We start from the raw sequence: 17518 nt of genomic DNA on the forward strand, positions 1-17518 counted from the left end.
ATGAGTGGTTTCAACCTTTTCAAAGTGGTCGTAAATACATAAATGACGATCAACATGTGGGCCAATCAAAATTCGTGATCACCGGAAATTCCATCGAAACTGTGCGTGAATTCAGCAAAAATCAGCCAAAATCATCAGTGAAATTCATAGAAATGAAATTGAACATCTTCAAAACATCGATTTATCGCATTTTGATCGAACATTTGGGCGTACGAAAGGTGTGTGCACAGGTAGTTCCGCACAAACTGACTGACGACCAAAAATTGCACAGAATCCAACATTCGAAGGATGCTTGTGACCGATTATTTGACCAAAAATCACATTTTAACCATTAACCACTCCCCGTATTCACCTGATATAGCACCGTGCGACTTCTTCCTTGTTTACACCTGCATACTGGCGGCCATACCCGCCAACGAGCTAAAACACTCGTTCGGCATGCTTTTGGTCCGTGCAAAAAGCTGTATTTAAGCAGCTATTTTGAATAAAATAAATTGATTTTGCCAAAAAGACCATTTGTTCTATTTTTTAAGTCCTTCATACTTTAGAACGCTCTTTGTATTTTACCAAATTCATATGCAAGTGATCAACTAACGACGATTCCTTCTGGGTGTTACACACTTCGTGGCAAACTTAATCGTGAAATAAGGGTACAAAATAATTGCAAATCGTATAGAAATTCAGAATCAAAATAAAATTATTGTATTTCCACAGATATGAAGGGTTAAAAATTTTCTTTGTGGATCACAATTCATTCGATTGATCGCTCTTCGTTCCATTACGCGGTTCATTAAAGGTTTCTTCATTCAATGTTTTCTCCAGATTCTGATGAATGAAACTATAAAACACTAGATATACTTAAACACAAATCTAAAGCAAATCCATTTTCTTAATTACTTTTTGCTTAATACTTTTTTGAAAAATCATAAACGTTACATAATTTCGGTCCTTATGATCAATCATTAAGTTAACACTTTGTTATTTATTTTCCATTCAAGCAATTTATGAAAGTATCGTAACAAAAAGCCTTTGATCATCTCAGCATGCTTTGTAAATATGCACATTCATCAAGTTTATGCTCGTTTAAATTTATTGTTATTGACACACACGCTTTTCTCCAAACAAATCACCGGAATGCTCCACTGTAGCCTCATAGTAATCGATTTGTTTACGTGATTTTCCGCTCAATCAATTTGTTCTGGAACGGTGCACGATCGCATGCGGATGTTGGAGGCATTTTAGTGCGGCGTGACGACTCTTACCAATCGGTGCGAACGTTAATCCGTGAACGAAGTAACGAACGAAATTCGTGCGAACACCGACGCAAGTGACTAAGGATTTCGTTACAAAATCAAATACAAAAAAAATTTGGCAAATCGATGAAAACTTACTCTTGAGTTGATAGAAAAATGTCAGTTGTTTAACGTCGAAAATGGGAGTTTTAGAAATAGATCAGCGCCTAAGCACGATTATGGAAACAGCGCCAACGAATTTAACAATTGAAAAGCCCGTCGCCAGTGATGTGCATAAGTGCTCGGAAAATATTGAAGAAATGCATGTCGAGTTCACGAAATCCCTAGAAATCGACAAAAATAACGGTGAAAATAGTAATGCATCAAAGCTACCACTCCCGGTTGGTGAAACAAAGATACAACTCAGTTTCAGTGTCGATCGTTTATTAAATATCGAAGAAGCCCATTCAAATGGTAGTAGTAGTGCTAATCAGGAGTCGAATGAAGTTTGTGAAAGTGGGAAAAATTCCAATACCAGCGTAGTGAAGTGTTTTGATGGTGCGAATATGTGTGCATATGGTTCGTGTACGGATCCAAACTGTACGGCTCTGTTAGGCGGAGCAAATGACATGCAACTCGACAATACGTCGCGAAATTTAAAAAAATATTCCGTATCGGCGCTCACCAATGAGATGCAAGAGAAGTTTTATCGACAAATGCCGTCTTTGGCGCCGCCATATTTGGATTTTAAAGCGATCGTGCGACCGACACCGATTCGGGTGGTCAATAATGGGCGTGAGACTGGTAAGTGAAGTTGCAGACAGCGAAAAAAATAGATGCTTTTGAAGCAGATATTTTTAAATAGCATAACATTTTAGCTATCTTCAAATTCTGTTATAATGGGTTTTCAATAAGAGCGCTACAAATTTTTTTTAAATAAAAACAAGGTTTGCGATATCAATGAAATTCTTTATCTGTGTGAAGGTATATTCGATGCCATTATGTATGGAACTCGATTCTTTTGCATGGCCACCACGGACACGCTTGCAGAAGTCCAGACGCTGAACCCAATTTTCGACGGTTTTCAAGCATAAATCGGCCGATAATGCTGCAATTTCATGTTCGATATTCTTACGAAGCTCATCAATCATCGCTGGCTTGTTGGCATAGACCATAGACTTGACGTAGCCCCACAAGAAATAGTCTAACGGCGTCAAAACGCACGACTGTGGCGGCCAATGGACTCCACCATTTCGTGAGATAATGCGTTCACCACTTGGTTCTCAATAAATCGATTTTGACATTTGTTGTGTGATTTGTGGCGCCGTCCTGTTCGAACCACATATGTATTGCTCAAGTCCATATCATCCAATTGAGGTCAAAAATATTCGGTTATCATTGAGCGGTAGCGATTCCCATTCACTGTAACGTACCGGTCGTGATCATCACGGAAGAAATACGGCCCAATGACGCCGCCTGCCCATAAACCGCACCAAACCGTAATTTTTTCGGGATGCAATAGATACTCATGAAGTACGTACGTATATACTTTCACAAGAAATAATTTCCTTGATATCTCAAACAGTTTTTGTTTTATTAAAAGACCAAATCGGATTGACTTCACTGGCAAAAAGTGTGTTTATTACCTTCAAGAGTAACGCAACTTAGTTGTAGCTTTTCAGCCTACTAATTTTTTGCAGAACTCACGAGCTTGTTCTAGGATAAGTTACAACCCTCGTCTCGACACTCATTAAATTATACAGTACAACAGATAATCTGGGGGGTGAGAAATTCCAAGTCAGTATAGTAAAACCCTCAAAGGGTTTGGCGTTCGTATGTGCCAGTTGTTTTTTATGACCTTTTAAATTTTTCCCTTATCTTGATGTTTTTTCGCTTAGTTGTAACATTTTGGCAAAAAAAAAACTACGTTTTTGCCTAAATGTTCCACAGTGTTATTAACGTTACAGACATATGTATATATGTATATAGTTATGTTCATATACATATGTATGTATGTATGTACTATAAGGCAAAATATTTATGGTTTCAAACCAACCATATCATAATCGGTCTTATTGCAAATAAACAGGGTGAACCTCTTCCGAAGACCTTCGCTTTCATATACATTTGTATGTATATGTATATGATATTGCAAAAGCGAAAGTGTTGTCCCGTTTTGGACCCGACGGTCTTATAATTAATTCGTTCGTACTAAACTCTAAGCATAAAAGGTAACAAAACTGGAACAGCTAAATGGTACGAACCACAAAATCACTTTGGATTAGTATTGACACCACAATAGTTTAAAAAATTTTCAATGGACCCACTTTAGATTCTGCTTCCAAAAGTTAATTAGTGGAAACGGGAAATGACAGATGGATAGAACGTTAGAAAACCGTAGTCTCTACTCATCCTCTGCTTTAATACGAGTGAGGCAGAATACTTAAAAAGCCATAAATGGCATGAAAAAAATATTGTGTCACGAATCTACTAATGTCCTAGATATGCGATTATTCAAATTTAGTGTTTCAAGACACGAACATCCGATTAGCCAATAATTATTGAAGTGTAGATGCATTAATTAGCAAGTACTATACTTAGTTTAGACTTGAATTTCACACTCTTTTACTTAAGTATTGAGTTAGGATAACCAGTTTTGCTAGTTCTCATGACCTATTATCTAGTGATCAGAATAACCCCGCAATCTGGCCACTTGACAAATACTTTATAAATCTCAGAATTTACTTTCTGTTGGTTCTGCAATCGAATGCGGATACTGGATATTCAAGAAAACTTTTCATGTTCTAACCGTATATACTAAATCATTTCCTTTTTGACAACCTCCTGTACTTCTGTACACATATTACATATTTCGATGAAACCAAAGTTCATTGAAACAAAGTCTAGAAATTTTCCTTATACCTCCGTTAGTGAATTTCCTGTAAATCGGATTTACTTCTTAGAAAGATGATACTCAGGTGGGTAGTCATTCAAACCCTTCTGTTTCGGATATCGACAGAACAACTTTTTTTATTTTTTGTGCTGACTGGAAAAATACTTGATTGCGTTAAATAACATTGAGTATCGACGACATCGACATAGTTCAGCGAATTAAACGACAGCGGCTTTGCTGGCTAGGTCATGTTGTCCGGATGGACGAAAACACTCCAGCTCTGAAAGTATTCAACGCACTACCCGCCGGGGGAAGCAGAGGAAGAGGAAGACCTCCACTCCGTTGGAAGGACCAAGTGGAGAAGAACCTGACTTCGCTTGGAATATCCAATTGGCGCCACGTAGCGAAAAGAAGAAGCGACTGGCGCGCTGTTGTTAACTCGGCTATAATCGCGTAAGCGGTGCCTACGCCAATTAAGAAGAAGAATTCTTTCCGATGTTTCAAAAAATCTTAGAAAAGAAACAAGAACTTAATATGTGTAACAACACAACCATTACAATTTTGGTTTGGTTTGGTTAATATGAATGCTTAAATTATTTTTGTTAAGACCAGAAATTATGCGAATGTTTTATTATGAAATTACTGTTATACAGAATCTGCAATCATATATAACTTCTTCTGGTTTGTATATCATCACTGTCAATCATCTGATTTCTGCAAAAAAGTATGACTAATGACATGAGAAAACTTTGATCATGATCCAGTTGTAATTACCATTTCGAAGAATCGGCAGACAATTGCCCAGAGAAATTTCAATGCAAGCAAAAATCCAATTGCTGCTGTTCCTCATATAATGGTATCTCTTCACTTCTGTTGAATAATTTCATTTGTTTGTAATATTCGATTGTTAACCTGTGACCATATTGCATACACCAGTTCTGTCCGTGGATGAACCCATCACCCGGGAGTAAACAGTTGGCAAGTGTTTTTGACGCAAACAATTCTCATCCCTGCTACAAATTGTGACTTCCTTTATTTCATAATTCCTGTGTCCATTTGCCAACAAATGCCAAGTGGAGAGGGGAGTTGAAACGGTTGTTTATGAGATCAGCGAACATTTGAAAGAGAATTAAGCAAGCAAAGCAATGCTTCTTATGGGCGCTAAGAATTAGTGCTGGGCGGATGGAAAAATAAATTTTCAAATCATAATTGTAGCGGTTTATTGTGTTTCTATTATTTATTTACACATAAACAGGCAATGCGTAAATACTTTCGGCTCTTAATTTTTTGTTTGGATAGTGTGTGTAAATTATGCCCCCAAGGAGTGGTATGATATGAGGTGGGTGAGCGTATAACAAACAGAGAAAAGTGTATATGTGTTTGAATAAAAGAAACTGATTTTTCCAATTGCCGATTGAAACATTTATGGCGATCAGTATTAAATGTTTCAGTTGAAAACTACTGTTACATATGTATTAAAATATTTTAATGTACACCCACTTGGTTTGGAATTAGAATTTTCATTATGATGCAATAAATAATACTCTTCATCTATTGAAAGCAAACTATATTGCTGGTAATATTGTCTAATAATTGTCTTGTAAATATGTGGAAAATTGTCTAAATAATTATTTTGACAACTATTGCTGGCGAAAACTGTCATTTTGAATATTTGTTGAATGTGTTTTCATTTCTGCAAAATAATTTATACATACTTATGTATATCTGCCGCATGATGAATTATAATAACATACAACAACTCTCATATTACTAAATGGACATTTTTCATAAAATATCGAAGTTTTGAATTATATAAAATCTTAAAGCATTGTTTTTGCGATATTCCATTTCATTTAATTTTCCTCAGGTGCTCAAACATGCGCGTTATCATTTCGAACATACTACTTGTCAACACCATTTAGCAAATGGTTTTATCATGATAACAAATCTTCTTCTTCTTCACAACTGGAGTATGCACCGCTTACGCGATTATAGCCGAGTTAACAACAGCGCGCTAGTCGCTTCTTCTTTTCGCAACGTGACGCCAGTTGGAGATTCCAAGTGAAGCCAGGTCCTTCTCTATCTTGTCTTTTTTACGGAGTGGAGGTCTTCTTCTGTTTCCCCCGGCGGGTACTGCGTCGAATACTTTCAGAGCTGAAGTGTTTACGTCCATACGCACGACATGACCTAGCCAGCGTAGCCGCTGTCTTTTAATTCGCTGAACTACATATGTCAATGTTGTCATATATCTCATACAGCTCATTGTTCCATCGAAAGCGATATTCGCCGTGGTCAAAGCGTAAAGGACCATAAATCTTCCGCAGTACCTTTCTTTTGAAAACTCGTAACGACGACTCATCAGATTTTGTCATCGTCCATGCCTCTGCATCATATAGCAAGACGGGAAGAATAAGTGACTTGTAGAATTTGGTTTTGTTCGTCGAGAAAGGACTTTACTTTTTTTCTCAATTGCCTACTCAGTCCAAAGTAGTATCTGTTGGAAAGAGTTATTCTGCGTTAGATTTCGAGGCTTACATTGTTGTTGTTATTAATGTTGGTACTAAGATAGACGAAATTATCTATAGCTTCGAAGTTATGACTGTCAACAGTGACGTGGGAGCCTAGTCGCGAGTGCGACGACAGTTTGTTTGATGACAGGAGATATTTATGATAACAAATGCCAACCTAGTTATTCATTTTATTTCAATGGTTTGTTCCATTCGTCATATGTAACAAATAAGTTTTGCTTTACAAATATTATTAAAAATCATTAAAAATAAAAGCCTGTATACATTTTTTTATTCTTGCGACATGCTGCTACAGCAAATTTAACCAAACGGTTAAATATAGCACCTAAAACTAATCCTAATTGATAAGGAGTTATATATATGTACTTATGTAAATATAAATGATCAAGTTGACGAGGCGAGTTGACGTCTGGGTGACTGTCGTTTGTCCGCCCGTCCAAGCTGTAACTTGAGTACAAATTAAGATAACTTGATGAAACTTGTACACAGTTCCCTTAGCATCATAAGAAGTTTGGTATTGTAAATGGGCGTAATTGGACAATTGTCACTTGCACAAACGGCGATTAATCGAAAACTCATAAAGTGACATAACCAATCTATAAATTAGCATACAAAACTAAAATTTGGCGCAACGAATCACTTTCAAGAGAGGCACATGTGGTTTGGAAATCTTTAAAAAGTGAGCGTGGCCCAGCCCCTAATGAGTTCAATGTATATACATATGTATGTATCTTCCAAACCCTTATTACGATAGTATGAAAATAAATGAAATCGGATGATAACCCGGCCCACTCCACATACAACGGTTTTGTTAAAAACTACTAAAAGTGCAATAAATAAATAACTAAATGCGTCAAAAACATTAAATTGTACACTCGAAATGGCTTTAGAGGAACCGGTATAAAATTTGGACGTTGGGCACGGCGGTGCTCATATCTCGAGATCAACTGCACCAATATCAACCAAATTCGGTATATAAAATTCTACTGATATTCCTATGTTACAGTCCGAAAGTGGAAGGAATCGGACTACATCCACGATTTAATTTTTATTTGTTGCTATCACATTCCACTATACAAATAATCACAAATTATAATAGTCCCTTTGCAGTGTGCCGCTGTGTGACCAAAAATTGTTTAAATCGAAGCAAAACTGTTCAAGCTCCTAGATACCGGTATAGTTGCCTGGATGGATAAAATGTATACATATAATTAATATCATTTTCGAATATCCGGCTGACTTCCATATGATTGGTGGTTGTATGTGAGATCTCTTATTGAAACCCTGAGGTCATTTTATTAGTCTGTGGCATGTTAATTGTATGTGGTATTAGCAAGTAATGATAAAATCGAATCAATACTACCAAATTCCCTTATATCTACTTACTACTTACGACACAGATCTACAGCGGTTTTGTTGCCTAGATATAATATCGATTTTGGCTATAGTTTTGCCCACAATGGTTTGTAAGATTTACTCGTTTATATGTATATAGTATATAAACGATTTCCAACCCTTACTTTAATTGTACATTAAACAAGTAAGGAAGGGCTAAGTTCGGGTGTCACCGAACATTTTATACTCTCGCATGATAAAGTGATAATCGAGATTTCATTATCCGTCATTTACATATTTTTCAAATACCGTATTTGTGTAAAGTTTTATTCCGCTATCATCATTGTTTCCTAATGTATATACTCGTATTATACAGAAAAGGCATCAGATGGAATTCAAAATAGCGTTATATTGGAAGAAGGCGTGGTTGTGAACCGATTTCACCCATATTTCATACATGTCATCAGCGTGTTAAGGAAATATTATATACCGAATTTCATTGAAATCGGTCTAATAGTTCCTGAGATATGATTTTGGTCCATAAGTGGGCGACGCCACGCCCATTTTCAATTTTTAAAAAAAGACTAAGTAGAGCTTCCTTCTGCCATTTCTTCCGTAAAATTTAGTGTTTCTGACGTTTTTTGTTAGTCGGTTAAACACTTTTAGTGATTTTCAACATAATCTTTGTATGGGAGGTGGGCGTGGTTATTATCCGATTTCTTCTATTTTTGAACTGTATATGGAAATGCCTGAAGGAAACAACTCTATAGAGTTTGGTTGACATAGCTTTAATAGTTTCCGAGATACATATGTACAAAAAACTTAGTAGGGGGCGGAGCCAAGCCCACTTTTCCAAAAAAACGTGACGTGAGCGATAACATAAAATTGTGATACCATGGTGAAACTTTGTACACATGTTCAATGCTAAAATTGGCAGGTTGGTATTACCATTTACTCGCATATATTCGGTATAAAAACGAAAACTTATAAAATGCCATAACTAAGCACATAATCAAGATACAAGTGATGAGCACATGTGTGCAGAAAAACGTTTAACGTACATATTTCAGAGGCGTCTGACGTTATTTCACCAAGTTTTGGGTGAAACCAGTGCCTGCTCTCCATATATCGATTAAGTTGAAAACTTAATAACATATAAAAACAGGAAAATGGGCGTGACACCGCCCATATATTTCAAGAACTACTACAATAATTATAGTCAAGTTTGGTGTGTACCGTTATCCAGATATTCCTATCCTAAATTGTGAAAATGGGTGAAATCGAACTACAAACACGCCATCCTCTAATTTATAAATGTTTTTACTTCTAATAATATATAGTACATTGGATATACGATAGTTTAATTCAGAAAATGTATGAAATTGTTACAGGAATTATTTAAGTACAACTTATAATGATTTTCGACATTCTAGCAGACCCTAAACCGAATATATCGATTAATGTGTGAGATATGTTATCTTCCTAAAATTACGAGGAAATATGTGCTAAAGTATATCTGAGTACTGTTGAAGTCAATGCAGACCTTCCTCTGCAATATTTTTGTTCATCTATCGGTTGTACCTATCACTTAAAACTAAGTGAGATAAATATAGGATTAAATATATGTATATAAATGATCAGGATGACGAGAAAAGTTGAAATCCGGGTAATTGTTTGTCTGTACGACCGTCCGTCCATACGTGCAAGTTTTATCTTGAGTAAAAATTGAGATATCTTAATGAAGCTTGGTATGCAAGTTCCTTAGTACAAAATAATTACGACTTATTAGATGGGCGTAATCGGACCACTGCCACGCCAAACAAATCGCCATTAACCGAAAACCTATAAAGTGCCATAACTAAGCACTAAATTAAGATATACAGTTGTAATTTGGTAACCGGAAGATAACCCCACTCACTCTCCATATAACGGTTCTGTTAAAAACTAAAAATGATGTCCTTCGAATATTGGATTCTGAGCAATCTCCGGTTTTGTTCCACATGTTGATCGTCATTTATGTCCTCTCGACCACTTTGAAAAGGTTAAAACCACTCGTGCCCTCTGCTACGGGATGGGCAATCATCGCCATAAACTTGTTTTATCAATTGAAACTTTTCGGTAAAAGTTTTACCAATTTTAAAACAAAATTTAATGTTGGCTCTTTGTTCGAAGCTCATTTTCGCACCGATAACACAACCATACTGACACTTAAAACGCAATAACTCCACTTTCAATCAATGAAATGTCATGAAATTCTCACTGGACAATCGATAAAAATAGCACCAGTCGACATAAAGATGGCGCCACCAGGGGGCGCTAGATTCAAAAAATCCTGTTTACTTTGGAACTAACATTGTGTAACATTGTGTCGATTTCGATTCTCTGGTTGACGTTTTACACCTTAAAGTATATCCCTGGCTTTGATTCTTGCAAGTTACAAGAGTATACTTCCGTTCCTCTTAGCTCTTCCTTACTTGTTTTAATTTACATGATAATATCCATAGAGGTACTAAGAGAAATTTGAAAATATTAATTCCTTGAAAAATTATAAGTATTTGAACGGTAAAATTAAGTTTTTAGTCAACAATTTCGTAAAAAACTGGCTATTCTATGCAAAATCAAGCTTTAATGATAATCTCAAAATTTCATTTAGATAAATATTGTGAGACTTATTTGACTCGCCCATTGAAAAACAGTTGTTTTAAGAAAAACGAGTTTAAAGTTTTACATATGCTTATAGCTGAACCTGAGGTGGACTTACTACCAGTATACACACGAAAAACACTTCCTCACTACAAATCTATTTTAAACTTATTTTTGTGATCATAAAGCAATTTTTGAAATCTACTAAGTACTACTGAATACTACCTGCAAGTTATGCGCAATTTGCGCGAAGCAATCCGCCAGAAACGCCCGGATTTGTGGAAGAACAAAAATTGGCTTTTGCAACACGATAACACCCCTGCTCACACATCGTTGCTTGTGCGCGACTTTTTGGCCGCAGCCACCCCAGATCTGGCCCCCTGTGACTTTTTCTTGTTCCCTAAACTGAAGAGGCCCATGCAAGGACGACGTTACGCTTCTCTTGACGAGATAAAGACGGCATCGAAGGAGGAGCTGAAGAAGATAAAAAAAAATGATTTTTCGAAGTGCTTCGAAGATTGGAAAAACCGTTGGCACAAGTGTATAATATCTCATGGGGATTACTTTGAAGGGGACAAAATAGATATTCATGAATAAATAAATAATTTTTGAAAAAACACAAAATTCGCGATACTTTTTGAACACACCTCGTATGAGTGAAACTTTAAAAGCGTTTTTCTTGAAACGACATTTTCCAAAATTACTGACATCATAACTCAACGAGAAGTTAACCAATCGACTTCAAATTCAAACTGAGTATTGTTAAATACATTTACTATACAATGACCTACGATCTTTTTGACCATTTGGCATAAAAAAACTACCATTTTTAGCTAAAAAAACGATTTTTTTTTTCAAAATTACGCCATTTTGTTAATTTTTGATATTTTTCAAAGGTCATTGTATAGGAAGTATTTTAAAGTTTAATAAACTTTTTGAATTTGCTTGTTTCAGCTACTCATTCGGCCGGAAGTTGGCCAGCAGTTGGGGCACTTTTTGTTTTCGGCACCTTCGAAGACAGCCCATAACTCTGTTATTTTTCAACATTTTTGTAAAAAAAAATCTTAAAATATACTTGAAAATATACGTCATTATGGTCATAGAAGTTCCAAATATTCAATAGCGTACTTTCTTTGATAAAAATTCACGAAAATCGCCTAATTTTTCATGCGTTACACTGGGACTATACCAGTGCTGAATTTTTGAATATTTTGAAGGATAGATCGATTCGCCATGGGCACCACTCTAGACCATACCGTATTTAAGCGTAGAATTATTGAATACGATTTTCGTTTCGTTTCGTTAAATATTCCAATCTAGCTCATTAGGAATTCTATTAATACATGAACTCTAACCTCGAACAAAGAAGAATTTTTAAAATCAATTTTCACTGATACTGAATTTTTCCAAATTATATAGGAGGAAGTTATACAATTTCCTTTCAAATCAATTTGAAAGGCTCACTAAGGGAAATTAAACAATTATTTTTAAAACAACAAGTGATGGAATCTACAATGGAAAGGAAATCCGCAAAATAATCACTACATGGAAACTGAAATATTTGATTGTAAAACACTATGAAAATATCCAATTTTACTCCAACTATATGAACACATACATATGTTTATAAATCAAGTTATATTAGTACAAATACAACATATGTATGGACACACCACTCATACTTTTAATGTACAAAAAGTAATACTCCAGTAAATACATACGCACAAACACAGAAACACTTTCACTTGCGGTAGCACTTTCATACGTACACAAACATTAACACATATTTTTAAACGGGAAATCCAATGCGGCCGCCCGAAGCGCTCGATTTATAAAACAATGAATTATCTTCAAAAATGTTGAAAAATTTATTGAGGAATATATGGTAAATATTTATATTTACTTTGCCATATTTCGCCGCTCAATAAGTAGGTATCATCCGTAATAATACATTGTACAAATACAATAAAAGATATAACATTTTAATTTGTTTTGGTTGAACTTCCCTAAAAAATGAGAATGTGTATGCGTGTGAAGTGCTGAAAATGCACAACGCACGGCAGCTGCTGCGGATATGATGAAGCGCAGAGCCAATTCAAGGTGCGCGGAGTGAAAGGTGCTTTTACTCAATGTGTTTGTTGTTGTTGCTACGCTGTGAATGCGGGAAATCGCAACTTAATGAGTCTCATTAAGGCATCATGCTGAACGCACAGCTGTACGCAGCACCGAACGCTAATCAACACTTAAACGCTTTCCGCTATAAAAAACAGTGTGAACAAACCTTACTGCTTATATTTACTTATCTACTTATACAAACATACGTACATATGTAAATAACCACATAAATTGTTCTGCTAGGCTGTAAAAAACGAAGCAGTACCTTAAATACCTGCATATAGTTTCCCAACCTGGTTTAAATAATAATTTAATAATTAAATTTTTGATTACTATCTAAGACATCTTTTTCTCCTATTGTGTCCATAACTAAAATTTTGCGGTTTTATTTTTCAGAATTATAATACGTATAATCCTTCTGAAGCTATAACATTTTTTACATCTTGGCAATTCGTGCATTCCACCCCAAAATGTCTACGCCGGCTTAGTGGCCAAGAATGAATCTAGCCAATTTTTGAGACCCTGCTCTGATGTCATGTATTCATGCATTGAAAACGTAGCGTAGATCCGTGCTAAAGGGTGATCCATTTCGAGGTTCCCTACTTTTTTAAATAAAAAAAGAAACTTCAAATTCAATGGGGAATGTTTATTACATTCGAAAGAACATTCTCTTGTATTTATTTTCTGAAGATCATTTCTTTCAAATATTGGCTGGTGCAACGTCTCAGATGGTCCAATTTTCAATGACTCGTTCCAGCGTTTCGACTGGTAACTGGCAAATGATACACGTGATATTTTGCTCCCAGACCTGAATCGAAGCGGGATTGTCCGCATAGACTTTAGACTTTACATATGTATGTATCCCCACAGAAAAAAGTCTAACGTTGTGATATCACACGATCTTGGTGGCCTATCAACCGGCCCAAAACGTGAAATTATCTGCTCATCGAAGAGTTCTCTCAGTAAATCCATTGACTTATGTGATGTGTGGGATATGGCGCCGTCTTGTTGAAACTAAATGTCGCCGAGATCATGAGCTTCAATTTCAGGCATCAAAGAGTCGGTTATCATGGCGCGTTAGCGGTCGTCATTGACGGTTACGTTCTCACTGTCATCATTTTTAAAGAAATACGGATCGATGATTCCACCGGCTCACAAACCACACAAAACCGTTATTTTTTCCGGATGAAGTGACAGCTCTTCAATCTCTTCATGCGCTGAACACGTAGAGAGCAACAGACTTCAAGCGACCTTTATCAAATATTAAAGTACGCACGTTCTTATGGACACAGTTATGTAGTCGTCCAGCTGTCTGTATAACCGTATCCGTAAGAACGTGTGTATTTTAATATTTTACAGATGTCGCTTGAAGGTTTTTTTTTGTTACGAGGAGGAAGCATCGAAAGCCTGGACCCCATATCAGTGTGGAACTTTAATCCGAACTAAACCTGCTATCGTCCTGTACCATTCCCCCTGGAGTGATTCTAATTCAGTTACAAGTTGCATTTATTTGGCCCCACTTCTGTTGGTCTGATAACCCGCCTCGTACATTGTTCGTCGTCAATGTTAGTGTGTTTGAGTCGTAGTTGTTCGTTACATTTAACAGCTCTCTTCTCCGCCACTATTCGCTGGCACGTTGGGATTTCATAATTCTGGCTGCAACTTCGCAAGCAGTTTTCCACTTCTCTACTGATTCGACCATTTGGTTTATCGGGAGTTAGGTCTATACCGAACTCATTTTTTAAATATTGCCTCTCAAGGTGATATTTCGGGCAATAGAATAAAGTGTGTTTCACATTTTCGACGGTCTCGCCTCCACAGTAATCATATGTATCGTTATTTTCGTGTCCGAATCGTTTCAAATATGCTTTGAAGCAACCATGACCTGTGAGGATTTGAGTTAGGTGGAAATCTACCTCACCGTGCGATCTTTATAGCCATGGTTCAAAGTTGGGGATCAGTCGGAATGCCACCGCCCATTTCCGCTTTCCTCCCAGCATTTTTGCCAGCAATTCACCGTCTCTGCCCTTGCAATTCCTTTTAGTGTCTTGTGCGGTAACCTCTATTGAAACTCCTTGGCGAAGAGGTCTAAGGGGTTTAAGCCGCAATTACTAGGGCAGCATCTTTCGATACTGTGCGAAACGCAGAGCATACTCTCAGCGCGCAAGTGAATTCTTATATCGAAAAAAGGCCACAGCGATATGATTTTATTTCGAGGGCTTTTCCCCATATCTGGACGCCGAACAGCGCGACTGACCTTAGTACACCAGCTAATAGTCGTCTTCTATTTTGCTTTAGCCACTGGTTTTGAGCATTAACCGGCCCAAGGCTCTGCACACTTTTGTAGCTTTTTCAGTTGTGTACTTTAAGTGTTCCTTAAAGGACATCCTTGCATCGAGAATAATTCCCAAGTATTTAATTGCCCTTTGTGTTGAAAGTGGCAACTTCATGGACTTTTCTGCCAGTAATAAGTAGCGCTTCGGTCTTGCTCTCTGCTAGGTTCGGTCCGCTAGTTTTGAGCCAAGCTATTATCGTGTTGGTTATGGTAACTATATCGTGTATGTGTTTCGCTATAGCCACAACAGCAATATCGTCTGCGAACCTAATAATATGAACGTTTTTGGGTACTTTTAGTCGCAGTACTCCATCGCACATTATGTTCCAAAGTGGCGGCCCAAGTACAGATCCCTGGGGTACTCCACCAGTGACTTTATATTTTTTAGAGCCTACGTTTGTGTTGTAGCTCAAAGTTCTTTTCTCGAAATAGCTTACTCTTGTGTTGAAAAGGTATAGAGACACTGTAAAAGTATTGAAGTCTGTCGCTATCCATGTGTTCAGCACATCAGGTTGCTCTTCGTCTCAAATGCGGCATTTTGGTAGTTTACATATCCATTGAATCAGAACTGGGCCTCATCGCTGAACATAATTTGGGCCGAAAACGTCGGATCTTTTTGGAACTTTTCAATGTCACTTGGGAAGGTCGGGCGCCTTCAGTTCTTCCACAAACTATATTTTGTACACTTTCGATTTAAGGTCTTGCCGTAAAATGCGCTAAGTCGTTGAGTCCTTACAGAACGTGCATTTTCTTAATAAAGTTGAAAGATTAAACCTGGAGAGGGATGATTCGCTTTCACACTTTAACTCGCCTTCAAATAGATGTTTTTTGGCTACCCAGAGGATACTTGGTCGAAGATCGGAAGTCGTGAGCTGCTTGAGCCACATGTAAAATAATCGTTTCTGGCCATTCACAAGTGAATTGCGCTGAGAGAACTTTCTTTACTTGCATGAGCTCCTATACGAGTACATGGCTCCATCCTCCGAGCCGAGCAACTGGCGCGCTATAACCGCGTAAGCGGTTTTCACGCCAATAAAGAAAAATAATATTTGTAAACGTTATTCAGACGAAAGTCTTTCCATGATGAAATGCCAAACAATGCTGAACAGAGATAACATGACAGCTTGACACGAATGATTTGTCAAAAAAAGGCTTTTGACAAAAATAGTATATATACTTTAATCGCCCGTTAGAAGGCGAATGAGGCAATACTTTCCAGCCGCTGTTTTCCAAAAAGTGTAATCGGCTTTGTAACATGACAACGTTGCAACGCGTTGTCATGATGGAAAATTATTATTTCGTGTCTAGTCGAAAATTTTGGCTATTTTTCGGCGTTCGCCATTCCATTAATGATTTCTCCTAGTTTTAGATAAATATTTTTCCTGATTATATTAAAATAGGGATAGGGAGATTCGACAGTTAATAAACAGTTAATTAGAAGACAGCAACATCTTCTTAAAGACTTTATGTATTCATATAATTAATGGAAAAATGGTTCTTTTGAAATCTGTTGACTATCATGAACATGCAGTTTAAAATTCTCCATTCTTAAATTTTTTGGAAATTAGAAGTGAGCTTTGGCGGCAGCGATTGTGTCGATAATAGTCTGGAAATCCAACTTCTGCCTCTAGCCACATTGTAGCTAGTTCTGAAAGCTTGTCCCACGATAAGCATGATCAATGACAATTTCTGATGCTTGCTAAAGCACTGAACGAACGGTTACCACTTGAAACAGAAAAGGGTAAACTACAAAATATTCTCAAAGCGATGAAAATATTTGCAAAAATTCTTCCTAATTTTCAAGCAATGTGGCATTCCATAAATATAAGTAAGGAGTAAGACATGTTTAAAAATTTGCATAATAAACGTGTCTGAGGTGAATAGCTTCATTGGACAACTTAACAGATACAGCAACGAAATACTTTTTGCAACTGCCATAGAAATCACTCAATTTTCACTTTTTTTAGGTCGGTAAAATCGTGTGATATTTCATTGATTGAACCTTAATAAATAAACAATTATTAGTAAGCTAAGGATTTGGTATCAAGGAATTTTTTAACAGACCCAATTTGTTATTGATTTTTCATTCGAGTGTTGTTGAAGGTTCATCGCGACAGAATATCAGTTTTAATAAAAGTGTTCAGAAAATATCCAGCTACTTATCCGGCATACGGGTCTTTTTTCACTGGCCCTAATGAGTCACGAAAATTTTGAGAAAACCATTCAAACTAGTTTATAAATTATATAGATATGTGTATGTCAACTCAACTTAAGGACGGCTTGCCAACTGTAAGTTGACATAATAGCTTTTGCCTTTTAGCGAAAATACGGCCCACATTGGGAACTTCGTGGGCACAAAACTATTTAGAATAATCAAATCGAGTTTGAGTATGTGACATCGAGGCAAGGAAATTCCAAGTTCTTAATCTTCTTCTTC

General features: G+C 36.7%; 1 protein-coding gene across 1 annotated transcript in view; it reads left to right on the plus strand.

Annotated features, from left to right (window-relative positions):
- The first annotated feature begins 1432 nt into the window (after positions 1-1432).
- LOC120769755 (homeobox protein H2.0) overlaps positions 1433-17518 on the plus strand; it is a 31842-nt gene continuing 15756 nt past the window's right edge. Inside the window, exon 1 of the mRNA XM_040096918.1 lies at positions 1433-2036. Coding sequence (XP_039952852.1) covers positions 1433-2036 — 604 coding nt within the window. The remainder of the gene's footprint in view (positions 2037-17518) is intronic.

This window comes from Bactrocera tryoni, chromosome 2 (assembly GCF_016617805.1).
Source record: "Bactrocera tryoni isolate S06 chromosome 2, CSIRO_BtryS06_freeze2, whole genome shotgun sequence".
NCBI lineage: Eukaryota > Metazoa > Arthropoda > Insecta > Diptera > Tephritidae > Bactrocera > Bactrocera tryoni.